General features: G+C 37.4%; 2 protein-coding genes, 1 long non-coding RNA gene and 1 pseudogene across 3 annotated transcripts; 1 reads left to right on the forward strand and 3 right to left on the reverse strand.

Annotated features, from left to right (window-relative positions):
• Window positions 1–481: 481 nt before the first annotated feature.
• Window positions 482–1,153, reverse strand: LOC138136259 (adult-specific cuticular protein ACP-20-like). The gene is made up of 3 exons (XM_069055362.1): window positions 1,072–1,153; window positions 951–1,016; window positions 482–898 (listed from the first exon to the last, which is right to left on the reverse strand). Exons 1-3 carry the CDS (start codon window positions 1,084–1,086, stop codon window positions 569–571), a joined length of 411 nt encoding a protein of 136 aa, XP_068911463.1. The 5' UTR covers window positions 1,087–1,153; the 3' UTR covers window positions 482–568.
• A 2,272-nt stretch (window positions 1,154–3,425) lies between these two features.
• LOC138136262 (uncharacterized) lies at window positions 3,426–4,057 on the reverse strand. Its single transcript, XR_011161227.1, has 3 exons — window positions 3,950–4,057; window positions 3,838–3,900; window positions 3,426–3,784 (listed from the first exon to the last, which is right to left on the reverse strand). It is a non-coding gene; the product is annotated as an uncharacterized lncRNA (long non-coding RNA).
• Window positions 4,058–5,042: 985 nt separating this feature from the next.
• Window positions 5,043–5,720, reverse strand: LOC138136260 (adult-specific cuticular protein ACP-20-like). Its single transcript, XM_069055363.1, has 3 exons — window positions 5,639–5,720; window positions 5,526–5,588; window positions 5,043–5,476 (listed from the first exon to the last, which is right to left on the reverse strand). Exons 1-3 carry the CDS (start codon window positions 5,648–5,650, stop codon window positions 5,168–5,170), a joined length of 384 nt encoding a protein of 127 aa, XP_068911464.1. The 5' UTR covers window positions 5,651–5,720; the 3' UTR covers window positions 5,043–5,167.
• An 805-nt stretch (window positions 5,721–6,525) lies between these two features.
• On the forward strand, window positions 6,526–8,278 carry LOC138136261 (uncharacterized; annotated as a pseudogene).
• The last annotated feature ends 5,698 nt before the right edge of the window (window positions 8,279–13,976 follow it).

Genomic DNA, 13,976 nt, shown 5'->3' on the forward strand with positions numbered 1-13,976 from the left:
ATTTTAAAATACTACCATAAATATGCTACCACTTTGTTCGCAGATGCTAAATGTGGATTTATTCAGTTGTTATTCTGATTTGAATACCAACTTTTGCATAATCAAAATCGACATTGTCCTGTGGGTGAGATCGTAGAAAAAGGTCCGGATTGCTTTTGATAATAAAACGCTATCAAAGTCAAATTTCACATTTATTTTATTTTATGAAAAATGATTCGGCCATTTTGTAAATTTCAATTTTTTTTGACAATTAAAATAGTAGTTTATTTGACGAGTTCTTGTGTAAATTGGGGTTTTTTGGCACTCGTGGGCACTCGTTGATATTTGGGCATTTTTATTCAAAGGTTAAACCCTCGAGCTAAAGCTCTCGAGCCTAACCACAATAAAAATACCCAAATTCAACTCCTAAAATTGTCAAAGCAAAACCCATCGGAATTTTTCACTCAGACACACTGAATACAAATTAAATTAGATTAGGTAATTAATTAAATCATATTTTTCATCTATCAACAATTTATTTCCGCGCATAATCACAATTTAGCAAAATCTCAAACAAATCTTTGGTCCTTCAGTGCTTGTAGCCGTAGTGCGTGACTCCCACATAACTGGTACCACCGACGCCGCCCCCGTGGCCTCCATGTCCCCCGTGTCCCCCATGTCCTCCATGTCCCCCATGCCCGTAATGAGCGGGGTGCTGAGCATGTCCGATTCTCTCCACAACCGCGTTGAAACCTCCGTGAGGATCTGAGTGGTACTTCACCACGCGAGTGGTACCATCGGCTTCCTTCAAAGTATACGCCCCAACTACTTCTTTCCCGTGCCTATGTTCCTCCTGCGATTTGATGTCCCCAGTGTGGGGGTCGTGCACTCCGTACTCGAACTTGTAAGACGCCGGTCCCTACAAAAATACACAGTGGCCACGAATTATTTGCGAAATTTCCAAAACTTACGTCGTCTTCGGCGTGGTGGCCTCCGGCGAGTACCGAAGCTGCGAGTGCCAAGATGCTGAGTACTACCTGCAAAAAGACACATTGTAATCACGATCATTCGGGTGGAGTACCGAGGTGGTACCGTGAAGCTGGACATGGTGGACAGTGGTGATGTCGTCGCCAGCTTCTGGTGTTTAAATACCCGAAGTGGTGGGTGCGTAAAATCTGAATTTAATATAAATGGGAATTTTTGGAATGCAGGGAAAAAGTGAGCACCAGTGAAATTTGTGCGCTTTTTCGAGATGAATGTGCAACGGTTTGCAATGATTTGCAGTTTCTCAAGACGGACAGATATTGCGGAAAAAATAATAAGGTCGTTTACATAATTATTGTTGTTGCAGTTTTGTGACTAATTGTTTGGATGCGGTCGTTTACATAATTTTCTTTTAATTGGACTTTTTCTTTCTTTATTATAACATTTTTCGCGCTCGATTTGCGCTGCTCACAGAACAGAGGCCATCAGAGATGGGGCGGTTCTTGGCGGCGGCAAGAAACGAATTTCATTCTACCATGACTTCTCTCTTTCATTTTTTAAGGAAGTATTTTGCTTCCTTTACAACTTATCAACAGCACTATTACTGTTATTATTATCGTCTAATATAAATTAATAAAATTAATTATTATTATCATTACTTGGTCTGAATAACAAACTTTTCAATAATATTGTGACTCAAAAATGATTTCCACCATAGCTTGAACATAATAGTACTGCACAGTACCATTCACAACAAATTTGATTAGAAGTTTTTGTCAACCAACCCAAATTTGAAATGTACTAAATACCTATCATGAAATGCTTCTTTGAATTTTTGAAGGGGCACACCACACGGGCAGTGAATTAGTTTCATGCGACACGCTAAAATCGTCACGCGACACGCTGAGATCGTCACGCTCAAATCGTCGTCAGGCTTGGACCGGAGAAGAACGAAAGCGCCACTTCGCTTTATAATATTTTAATATTTCTATTTACTCCTCCCAGACAAGTAGTACCAACTTAACATAGTACTATAAAAATTGTTATTGTTTCTACACAAAAAATGTGTTTTTCCCATTATGCTTTTATTTACACAAAACAAAGTGTTTTTTTAACTTTTGACAGATCAAAAAAGACTGAAAGGTCGTTGACACACTTTGCTTTTTATCTCCTCGTCGTTTGTAATTATAGAGATGTCGCGACACTGGTGACATCTGTTTCTTGTAATTACCTATAAATTATATCTGAATAGACACAAATAAAAAACCAAAAAACCCTAAATAACTTTAAACAGAGTCACGTGATTAAAAAATTTCTATTATGTTGTTTTGATTTTTATTTTGTTCTTTTCATTTAATTTTCTTTTTTACTTTTACTCTCCCACTTTACAAAATGGACAACATCGAAAGCCAAAATAATTTAAATAAAGAAATTTCTTTTCATAAATTTTCAAGACAATTAACATAAAATTAACGGTGCATAGAAACAACACAAGATTCTAATTATACAAATAAGAATGAACAAAAAAGAAAATAAGTCATTTGCACTTGCTGGAACTAATTTGACAAAATTAAAATTAATTAATATTCATCATTACTATTATTCTGTCATTTGTGCTCTTCACAAAAGTATAAATTCTTGTTAACATCCTTCTTGTTCTCATTCACGCCAAGATCTTAACCGAACAGCCACAATGACACCAACGGTAATTTTTCATTATCAATATTATTATTTTACTATTTTTTTTTCTTTGCAGTCTTTGTTCTTTTTGTTTACAATTTTCTCCACAACAGCCGCAATCATCGCCTCACACGACACAGTCGACGACAGCGTGAGTATTTCCACAGCTACGTTGGTAAATTGATTTTACTTGTTAAATATATACAGGGTGATGCATCGTACAAGTTCAATTATGGCGTGGAGGATCCCACTACCGGCGATTATAAATCGCACCACGAGGTTCGAATCGGGAAGGAAGTGAGTGGAGTGTACATGTTGAGAGAACCTGACGGTACTACTCGTGTCGTGAAGTACACTGCAAGTCCGAGCAAAGGGTTCAATGCGGTGGTGGAGAAAGTTGGACATGTCCAATCGAGTGGTACTTTTGGGGGGTTCCCTGGACACGGGTTGAGTCTGCAAGGGATTAGCGGAGCTCAAGAAGGGGACTTTCCTGCAAATTTGGTACTAACAGGACAAGGAGGTGGTTCCCCAAAATTTGATTTCGGAAAGTTGTGAAGTAAACATTGTTTTGTAATTTAATGACGTAATAAAGACTGTTTTTAACTTTATTTATTGTTACTATGATTTGGAAGGAGTACCATATCTGCATGTTTCACTGAATGGTAGGTAGTACCACCAGATTATGTTAAAATATACTGAATATGCGTTTCAACTTTGGAAACTCTTTTCACTTTACGTGTAAAGTGTCACTTAGTAAACGGTACTGCTGGTACCATGAAAAACAAACAACAATTTTCTTTCAACAACATATATTTCAAAACAATTCACATTTAATGGCCGTAACCGTAATGGGTAACTCCCACATAACTACTCCCTCCATGTCCTCCATGTCCTCCTTGTCCTCCAAATCCTCCATGTCCTACGTGTCCGTAATGAGCGGGATGTTGAGCGTGTCCGATGCGACAGCATTGAACCCACTATGAGGACCAGCGTGGTACTTCACAACTCGAGTAGTACCATCGGCTTCTTTCAAAGAGTAAGAACCGGTCACTTCCTTTCCGTGTCTATGTTCGAATTGGGATTTCTTATCACCAGTGTGAGGATCTTCTACTCCATACTCAAATTTGTAAGATGCTGGACCCTTCAGGGAAAAGTACTAGTAGATATAGAGATGATTGATAAAGTACTACTTACGTTGTCTTCGTGGTGGTGGTAAGTGGCCACAGTGGCTGATACAGCCATGAAGAAAGCGACAATCTGGAAATAGATTTGTGTAAAATATGGAAGTCGTACCAGTGGTACTCACCGTTAAAGTTTGCATGGTTGTGTTTGTTTGAAGGAGCAGCTTGAACTGATATCGAATCAGTACCGATTTGAGCTTATATAGTCGTGAGTTTATCGAGATTACTTTTAGGTTATGTAACAGACATGCAAAGAAGCTGGAGAATTTTTTTTCGTCGCAATTTCGCATGTCCAATTTAGATAGAATGCGGAGCTTTTTTTGAGACATTCACTCTTGGGTACCAACTTCTGGCCTGTTGGTGTAAATTACTCAATTATCTTATTACACAATGCAATTGTTTTAAAATGGTGAAAGATTTTTCTTCGGGTACTAACAGTTATTTCGCATATAACACATATTTGGTACCCGACAATAATTTTATGTATGGTACTTCTTTGTCTTTCCATTGGTCATGAAATACCTTCAAAAAAATTTCTACCACATTTTAAAACTGATAGTACCGTAAAGTACTATTGAATTATGAATTGATTAAAAGGTTTGCTCGACAAACCAAAGCTGTATCTAGCAAAACAAAACGTTTCTTTAACTTTTTCTCTGGTACTACTGCTACATTATTTTGTCATTGTCTATCTAATCAGTACTATTTCCCATTTAAATGAGTTATTTTTACATTAAAAATTTTCACCAAGTTGCTACTAAAGAACTAATTGCCTATGAAAATTCCTGCAGTTGAAAAATGTATTGAACTGCATTTTTTTTTCTTCCGGCATAAGTAGTACTGTCTTTCTACGGAGTACTTATTTTTCCAAAACGAAGTTATAACGGATTGGAATAATAGTAATATAATTTGTGCTTTAGTACTCCAAGAACAATTCTCTAGTTGATGCATATCAAGTAGGTACTACCCTGCCATCTATTGTTTCCAAGCAGCTTCCTCCCACACCCTTTTTATATTTTATGTTTATATTATTGTCATTTTATAAGAATGACTTTGTTTTATTTTCTTCGCTGAAATTTCAAGGAGTTCCTCTTTTGCAGGTGGTACTACTGACTTGACTCGAATATAAAAAATAAAATTGTTCTTTGATTTTTCGGAAATTAAAATATGTTTATAAACTTCAGTCGCTATTGTAATGGTTATAAAAATGTCAAAAAATATTTTTCATAGCATTTATTAAATATTACAATTACTTTGGTAGAAAACATTAACAAGCAATCAAAAATCAACACTTAAGAGTATGCAACCGTCCTTTGGTACCGATCTGTCAAATCGCCGTCATCTTAGTGTCCTCCGTATCCGAAATGAGTAGTCCCGATGTAGCTGGTACCACCGTGACCTCCGTGCCCACCATGACCGTGGCCGCCGTGTCCGTAATGAGCCGGATGCTGAGCATGACCTACTCTCTTCACAACAGCGTTGAACCCACTGTGGGGACCAGCGTGGTACTCAACGATGCGAGTGGTACCATCAGCTTCCTTCAGAGTGTAGCCACCTTTCACGTGCTTACCATCTCTGTGCTCGAACTGCGACTTCTTATCACCAGTGTGAGGATCGTGCACTCCGTACTCGAACTTGTAGTACGCTGGGCCCTGCAAGAACTACATAGAAAACAAATGACGACACTAGCGAGGTACTAACGTTGTCTTCGAGGTGGTGATGGCCGGCTGAAGCTACGGCGACCAAAGCGAGGCAGCACAAGATCTGCAAATTGAAACTAGTCAGAATGAGTACCATCAAGTACGAGTCAGTACCAATGAGTTCATGTTGATTGTCAGAAGCGGGTGATCGACTGATAGTTGAGTCGTGATTTTGCGAACTTTTATACAGTTAGTTGCATAATGTATGTAGGTACTACCAATAATTTTTTTGTAAAATTTTTGACACGAGTGAAATTGCCAATTTTAGGAAACAACGGTTGCATGCAATAATTCTGCATGATTGAACACTCGAACAGAGGCTATGAAATAATGTAATTCCAGCTAAGGATGGTGAGAATGAAAGGGGTACTACTTAATCAAGCGAGTTGGTACTGTTGTATAATAAAAATGCTTGGTCAAAGCTAGGCATTGGTTGTAAAGCGATGGGCACATGTTTTGGTTGTAGCGCTTAGAAACAAGTACCGTTTTCAGTTTTGGGTACTTCCAAATGATCAGGCGTTTGACGTGGTTTCCGGATTGCATAATTAAAGTGAATTAATTAAGTATTAATTAAATTAATTCTAATCGAAATTAAAAATTGATTGGTAATATCTTGTAATCGAGTACGCTGTAGTACCGTTAGTTTAAAGGTCAATTGTGAAGTGTAGACCAATCAAGGATATATTACACTTACCCAAAACAATGAAATATTAGTAATTGCAAATAAATTGGGCAAGATTGTTGCGCTGAAGCCCCAATTAAACGGTTTATTAACACGGCTGTGGGTGGTACCAAAGCAGAAAAATTGAAATTCCCCAAACCAGGATGTAGTACCGAACCGTCGAATTCGAGACGGAGCGTAACGGAATGTTCACTCATAAACAAACATATCCCAATTGTGTCAGTTGTGTCAATCGATCGATTGTTTTTTCCTCTCTCGGTACTAATTACAAATGAAAGTCGTACCGAGTCTAGCAGGGCTCCCAATGACAAGTCTGCTTGGTCGGTGTGAAGGCCTCTATCAGCCGTAAAGACAACGAGGACCGTTCTAATCTAGATAATTCGTAATGTATAAAAGCGCGACGGCGACTCGCGCCTGCTTAGTTACATAAGTACCACATTTGCAATCGTTCGAAAAACAATGATCAAGTTTTTGGTTGGTGACACGCTCCGGTAACGCCGAAGTACTAATCGAATTGTGTTAAAGGTATGGCACGTGCTGGTGGTCACAGTTTCTTGTGAGCTCTTCGGACAGGAAACCGGGTACCACGAGTACGCCCCGACGTACGACAATTACGTGAGTACCTAGTATAAAAGAGACACCGTTGGAGCTCTCGTGGGTGATTTGCAGCAACCACGAGACTATCACTTCAACTATGCGGTGTCCGATCCTCACACGGGCGACCACAAGTCCCAATGGGAGGTCAAGGAGAAAGGGGTGGTACGAGGCGCGTACAGTCTGCTCGAACCCGACGGTACTACCCGAGTCGTGGAGTACATAGCCGACGATCATGGCTTCAGGGCAGTTGTGAAAAAACTTGGTACTGCTGTGCATCCCGAACCGGTACCAGTCGTACCTCAGCCACTACCCGATGTGTCGCACTTTAGGGCTTACGATGGATACGTTGGCAACTACGCATCTGTACCGAATCTAGGAGGAGAGCAAGTGTTACTGTCGCAACCACAAGCTCTTGGGTATGGTACTCCATCAACCAGTACTTCCTGCAGTACCTCAAGAACAGTACAGATTTGAAGCACCTAGAGTCGAAACGCATCAGGTGGTGTTACCTCAACAAGTACCTCATCAACAAATACAACAAGAACAGTACAGAATCGAGGCGCCGCGAGTGGAAACCCACCAGTTCGTGTTGCCTCAAAGAGTTGAAGAAGTACCTCATCAACAAGTACAACAGGAACAATACAGAATCGAAGCGGCCCAAGTGCCAACCCAGGAATTCGTGTTGCCTCAAAGAGTTGAGGAAGTACCTCGGATTGATACTTCCCAAGTCGTACTACCTGCCCAGTCTTACGGTAACGGAATCGCTCAAGGACACTACCGAGTAGAAGGTGGACTGGGTGGGGTTGAAGCCGGACCCCGTATTGAATCGCAACAATCGGTACTACCTGTCCACATCGATGGTAAGATAGAACAAGGACAATATTTGAATAGAGACGGAGTTGGAGCAGTACCCGGATTGGTACCGATAAGTCCTAGTTATCGCACGACGATCGAGTACCACGGCTTGACTGGGAATCCCGAAGATGATTCGCGGTACACCAACGATGCGTACCGAGGTGGTTATTCGCAAAGAGTGACCAAAGTAGTACCGGCTCCGGTTGCTAAGGGACATTCTGAACAGAAGAAAGAGAGTCCAGTTAAGGAACAGTTTCTCATCTATTATCCTGAAAGCGAGTCCCATTGATTATTTTTATTAATAAAAAAAATTAGTACTGCTAGGGTTTTATTGGAAACAAGGGTTTGTGAAGGGTACCACCTAACAATATATTTTTTTAATGCTGTGCTAACAGATTTTGAGAGGGGAGACTTGTAAAAAATGCATTAAAATTATATTTCTTGGAAAATTTCCATTTTGAAAGTGGAAATAGGTATTCATTTTGAAAGAGAAAGTTTCCATTCATTTTTATTTTTTTATTTATCATCTCACTTATTTTTATTTTGATAACAAATTTTCTAGATTCTTTCTCGTCTCCGAATTTTATTTAATTGTTGCCAATACAAAAAAATGAAAATTGTACTGTTTTTCTTTTCCGATTAATTTTTGTTTTTTACCAAAATCTACTTAATTCTTTCATTCTAATTGTTTTAACTTCTTGCTTTCATTCTTCAATCAAGCGACTCGACTTTTGTTCCTCCATTTTGTTTTTTACGTGATCACCCTGTATATATAAATTTAAAAAAAATAGGGCAGTACTCGACGCTTACCAGTTGTTCCACAAATTCTCAACGCTCTTTTAAACGAAAATAATTTTTTTGACACCCTGTAAACACTTAATAATGTAAATAGATCACGAAAGTGGAATTAATTATTAAATCACCGCCGACTAGATATTTGCAAGGTACGAACTTGCACTTTCACTTTCACGAACAATTTTCATTACAATTAATTTATACCACATTAGCAAGCAGCATTAGTGGAAAAAGTGAAAATCGTGTTCAAAAATCCAAAAAAATTATCATTAATTGCAATTCAAATGAGATTTTGCCGAATGGTTGGCATTTACATTAATTCAACTTAAATTAAGATGGTAATTGTGAGGTCGGGGGCCAATCAAGGAAAAAAAGGAATCACGGCTTGTTATGTGCGTTGCGTGGCCTCCCTGTATCTAATTCGGAAGCTAATAAATAACAATCAAAGCCGAATAATTCCATCAATCACCCCAAATATTTGTTAATGGGCGTGGCGGTGCGTGCGGAACCGCATACCATGACCACCCACGGAGAGTCAACTGGCCGTGACACCAACCCTTTGTTTAATCGACAAATCTTATCTAATCGTAAATTGCGGGATGGCTTAATTGATGCGGTGGGGCCCGAGCCGGTCCTGATACGATTAATCATCGCCATCGCGAAATTGAGATACCATCAGGGATTTTTTAATTTGTCAAGGTGGCAATCAATCTTGGCCAAAATGTCATTAGGAAGAGATTTTTAATTGGGCGAAAATGAGAAAAGGAGGAAAATAAGAACGAAAAAGCATGAATAGAAATATATTTTATTTTTAATGTTTATCACACTGTATATGGAATTGGAATCTTGATTTTTTTGAGGTTATGTTAAAAGTCCGTAACAGATGACAAAACTTCCAAAGTAATATAGTAATAAAATTATCATTTCAAAACAAATAAGAAAAAAGAAGTAAAGTACTATAGGTGCAGTAAAGTAGTAGTACCTTACATATTATTCCATTTTCAAAGAAGCAAATTAAAGATAATTTCTTTTCTCTACAAAAAATATAGTCATTGTCATTCTCGGTTTTGTGGAAACAAGGTGAGATGTAGAATAACTACTACTAGTACTCTTGTGAGTGGTACTGGTACTAAACTAATTTAAGCTCGTTTAATTTTACTTGAATTGTACAAAAATTCTACAAAATACGATTATGAGAAATTTGATAAATATTGAATACAGAATTAGTCTTATTTTTGACGGTACTACATTAAGGTTTGTAAAAATTGGCAATCAGTACTAAATATAAAAATGTACATAGTAGAAAATATTAAACAATAAACGAAGGAAAAAAACTCATGAATTTTTTTAAAATTGCATTGATTTTTTTTTTTTTAGTACTATGTAGTAGTACTGAACGAGAAATCAAAGAGTGAATAATTTAATAAATATTTTTTTTCTAGTGTTTTTGAGTGCTTCATTAAATATTACAATTAATAGTTGTTGGTATTTTTTAATAAAAAAAGACAGCTAAAGTAAATCTTGTGTAATCAAGTACCTACATAGTAGTACCTTAGATATCGTTCAGTACCTTACATATCGTTTATATGTCAAATAAAAATAATCAAACTGAAGATAACAATTACTTATAGGTTAGAAGTACCAATATCGTACATGGTACTATATATGGTACTCGAATAAACCGTGCTGTTCAAATCTAACGATTTCATTCATTACAATTGAATAAAATTTCAAAATTAATAAATATAAAAACTTGATAAGCAATTTTTTCATTCCTTTTACAATGTTTGAGAGTACCAAAAAATTTCACCATATAATCAGCAATCAGTAATGTTATCTACATAAAAGAACATAGCAAAATCATAATTTATTATAATAGTGTAACTATTGGGAAACAAGTACGGTTTTTTAATCGGGTAGTACCTTACGTGCACTCGTTTTTCAAAAAAAATAATCAAACAAAATTTTAATATATATTTAGAAATCTGAATTTGTTTACGACGATCTCTACCTACTCCATGCTTGAGTACCTAACAGTACTGCTTTAAATAACATTGTTATAATTGCAATTGAAACATTTTCAGTTTATTTTTGAAAGTTGTCTTAGACGGTTTATGAAGTTTATTTTGAAAGTAATTGTAATGAAGTACTTACAATGTATTGAAAAAAAATAACGCCCCAAAATCTATATCTCACGGTACTTTCGTACAAGAACTGATTTGTTTTGGCTGCAAAATCACGGTTAAACTACATAAATGTTTTTTGTTTCATTACTATTATTATTTACACGAACCGCGAATAGTATTTAGAGCCACGAAAAATCACCAGGTGTTAGTTCTGGACACCCAGGTGTCTATTTTATGCTTTTCTCCTCCAGTACAACAAAATTAATTTTTTTGTAAATATCTGGGAGAAGATATTTGATCTAAATATATTTTCCCCGGAATAACCTAATGTGAAATTGCACCATCTTGTTGCACCCTCACGTTATGATCTATTCTAAAACTTTTATTCTGCAAAAAATTAAAACTTGCAAACGTTAACGTCTTCTAAAGCTTGTCATCGGCATAACATCTTCACGTTCTTTATTTTGTTTTTGTGTACAGTTCTTTACACAACAGTGCACATTTGTCGCATTTATTATTTTTTTAAATGCTAATATTGTGATAGAAAGTGTTTTTTTTTAATTTTCTCTTTAAATTCCTGTTCAGCGACCTTGTCCGTCCCATTCTGAGAAACAGGTGAATGTGACCCTGTTGCAATTCGACACGCGCCTTACCAATTCATTCAAGAACCGACAAACCGTCAACAAAAATAATTATTACTATTATTATTAATTATTTATTATAAAAGGGGCTCGGCATCGAGGCCGCATTTATTTATCATCACGAACATTTCAGTTCACTAATGACAATTCCTTTGAAAGAAAATATGTACATATATAAAAAAATCTTATTATTATTACTGTTATTTTAATTAATCGAGTGGGGAGGTAACGGTCGTTCAAAAAAAGTGTTACAAGCACTCGACGAGAAAATTTGGGTCAGCCGAACAAAACCACCCCTTTCGATGGGGTGACGCAGCCACCCCTCAAGCTGCCACACTGAATGATACACCGATAATTTCCGTGAAATTCGAGTGAGACGTCAACCCTTTGAAACCATTTAATTGTTGGTGTCAGCTCGGAGGGGCCCACCTGATCATTAACACCTTAGCTAATTGGGGGTTTGGCCCGAGAGACGTGTCGGTTTCCACACTCGCGCACAGATTTCTCTCAACAGGAGGAGAAAAACTAATAATAATAAAATAATGATAGGAGAGTGGACGAGAACAGTTATTTCGGGGCAGATTTCAAAAAAACAAAAAAAATTTGGGACCGTTTACGAATTACACACCTATTCGAGGTGGTCCCGGTGGGGAAATTCGAATAAAAAGCTTGTTTTGTTTTTTGTTTGGGAAGACCATCTACAAAAAAAATGTCGTTTAGATCTTTTTCGAAAAAGGAATTTTCAAAAAAGTGTCAACGGTCTCGGTGCTGGAAGTTTTTTTTATTTGTAGTTGTGCCAACTCTACAACTGGTGTGTTAATTGTTTTAAATAATCTGGCACCAAAGACATATGTCTAATAATAATAAATAATAATTATAAAATAATGAGACAAAAATTTGAAGAATTTTGAATCAGATTTCGAAAAATTTATTTCTGGAACCGTTAAAAAATTCAAAATCCCTGTTGTCGTGGTAATTTACGCTGAAATCTAATCTCAGATAAAATGGTTTGCTCTTGTTTTGGTTACGAACATCAGTTGGAGAAAAATGACATTTAGATTTTTTTCAAAAAAATTCAAAAAAGCATGAAAAATCCTTGCATTATAATTTTCTTGGATTTGGAGTTTGTGTTGTGCTAACTCCACAACCTGTTTATTAATTGGTTCAATTAACTTGGCACTTTAGTCACGTGACTAATAATAATAAAACGATGCTAAGAAAAGTGCTAGAAAAAGATTTCGAAAAAAAATTTTTTTTGAGCATTTACAAATTCCACATACGTGGTGGTCTTCTCAATTTAAGCTAAAATTTAATTTTAGACAACCTTTTTGCTTTTGTTTCTATCAGAAACATCTATGACATTTTGATTTTTTTCCAAAAATGGACACGTCAAAAACGTGCCAACAGTCTCGATTGTAGAAGTTCTATGGTTTTGTGTTTCGCGTACTTCTACTTGTTTGTCAAGTGACTTAATTAACCTGGCACTTAAGTCATGTAACATCGCAATTAAGCGTAACCCGATCCACTAATTACTCTTGTACGTCGAGAACGGTGAGAACATGTCACGTTAGTACCAACCTCCAAACTAAACGGTCCCATCGGATGAAAATAAAAGAGCCCGTGGTCAGTACACTGTAAAACCGCTTCGCTAATGGACCGTGCTAATCGCCGCTGAACGGATGGAAGAGCACAGCTCTGGTTACTGTCCCGGCCAGCGCTCCGACCCGATTCGGTGTCATTTTCCCAAATTGAAAATCCCCACTCGAGATTACCGTCATTAAAATAACGGAACAGTCAGACATTCAATTTGCCCACGACAAATGACATTCGAAAGGGTACAATGACGCTAATGACAGAACCTACGGGATTTATCGTCCGAATTTATTAATCGTGACCCGTCCGCAGGGGTAGCAATTAGGCGGGGTCGTAATTTGGGAAAGAATCGTTTCCGGTATGCTGATTCGGCGATTATTCGACATGTGGGAACAAAAGGGCGCGGTGCTGGGGGATGCGGCGGCGGCGGCGTACAAAGACGCACGCTAAGGTGAGCGGTGGCCAATTTCGGGCGCTAATCGAAAAGCAAATAGGCTGACGGGGTAATTGCGACCCCCGGGGCTCGCGTTTGCCGATGAGAAAAAGAAGCAAAGGAAGAGAAGAAAACGAGACAGAAGTGGAAGAAAAGAGAACTAAAGAAGAGAAAAAAAAAGAAATGATCGTTTCAGGTGGTTTGTGTTGATACTGAAGAAAAATACAAAAGATAGTGACAGAAAGAAAAAACAGAATGAAGAATGGACACATTATGAAAGAAATACAAGTTAAAAGAATGTAGGTAATATAGATAATCTATATATATAAAACTGAATGTCTGTTTGTTTGTATATTTTGTATGCAAATCTACAGTTTTACTCCGATCTTGACGAAATTTTGTACACTTGATCTTCAAAACAAGAAGAAAATTACTGTCTACTTTAATTTTACAAAAACCAACTCCTAGTACCATTTTCAACCCTGTTAAGAAAAAAAGACAGTTTTTTCGAGTTGGAACACCTTCGCCGCTTCACCCCTATTAATAATGATCCCAACCATGCAGAACCAAGAGGTGCCAGATCCGGCGATCCAACAGTCGGTTTCGTGCTTTTTACGTTGCACACTTCCCACTCAATCCAAATTCTATTGCTTTTTACTCAGTCATCAATAACTCCCCCGACCTTGCAAAATCCATCCCCCATTCACCCCCTTCAAACTCTCATCATCGC

The sequence above is a fragment of the Tenebrio molitor genome, chromosome 8 (genome assembly GCF_963966145.1).
Source record: "Tenebrio molitor chromosome 8, icTenMoli1.1, whole genome shotgun sequence".
In the NCBI taxonomy this organism is placed as follows: Eukaryota; Metazoa; Arthropoda; class Insecta; order Coleoptera; family Tenebrionidae; genus Tenebrio; species Tenebrio molitor.

Excerpts from the sequence above, each read along its gene's own strand:
- LOC138136259 (XM_069055362.1), bottom strand. Across the intron at positions 899-950 it reads GCCACCACGCCGAAGACGAC|GGACCGGCGTCTTACAAGTT; the intron begins GTAAGTTTTGGA and ends GTATTTTTGTAG.
- LOC138136260 (XM_069055363.1), bottom strand. Across the intron at positions 5,477-5,525 it reads ATCACCACCTCGAAGACAAC|GGCCCAGCGTACTACAAGTT; the intron begins GTTAGTACCTCG and ends TAGTTCTTGCAG.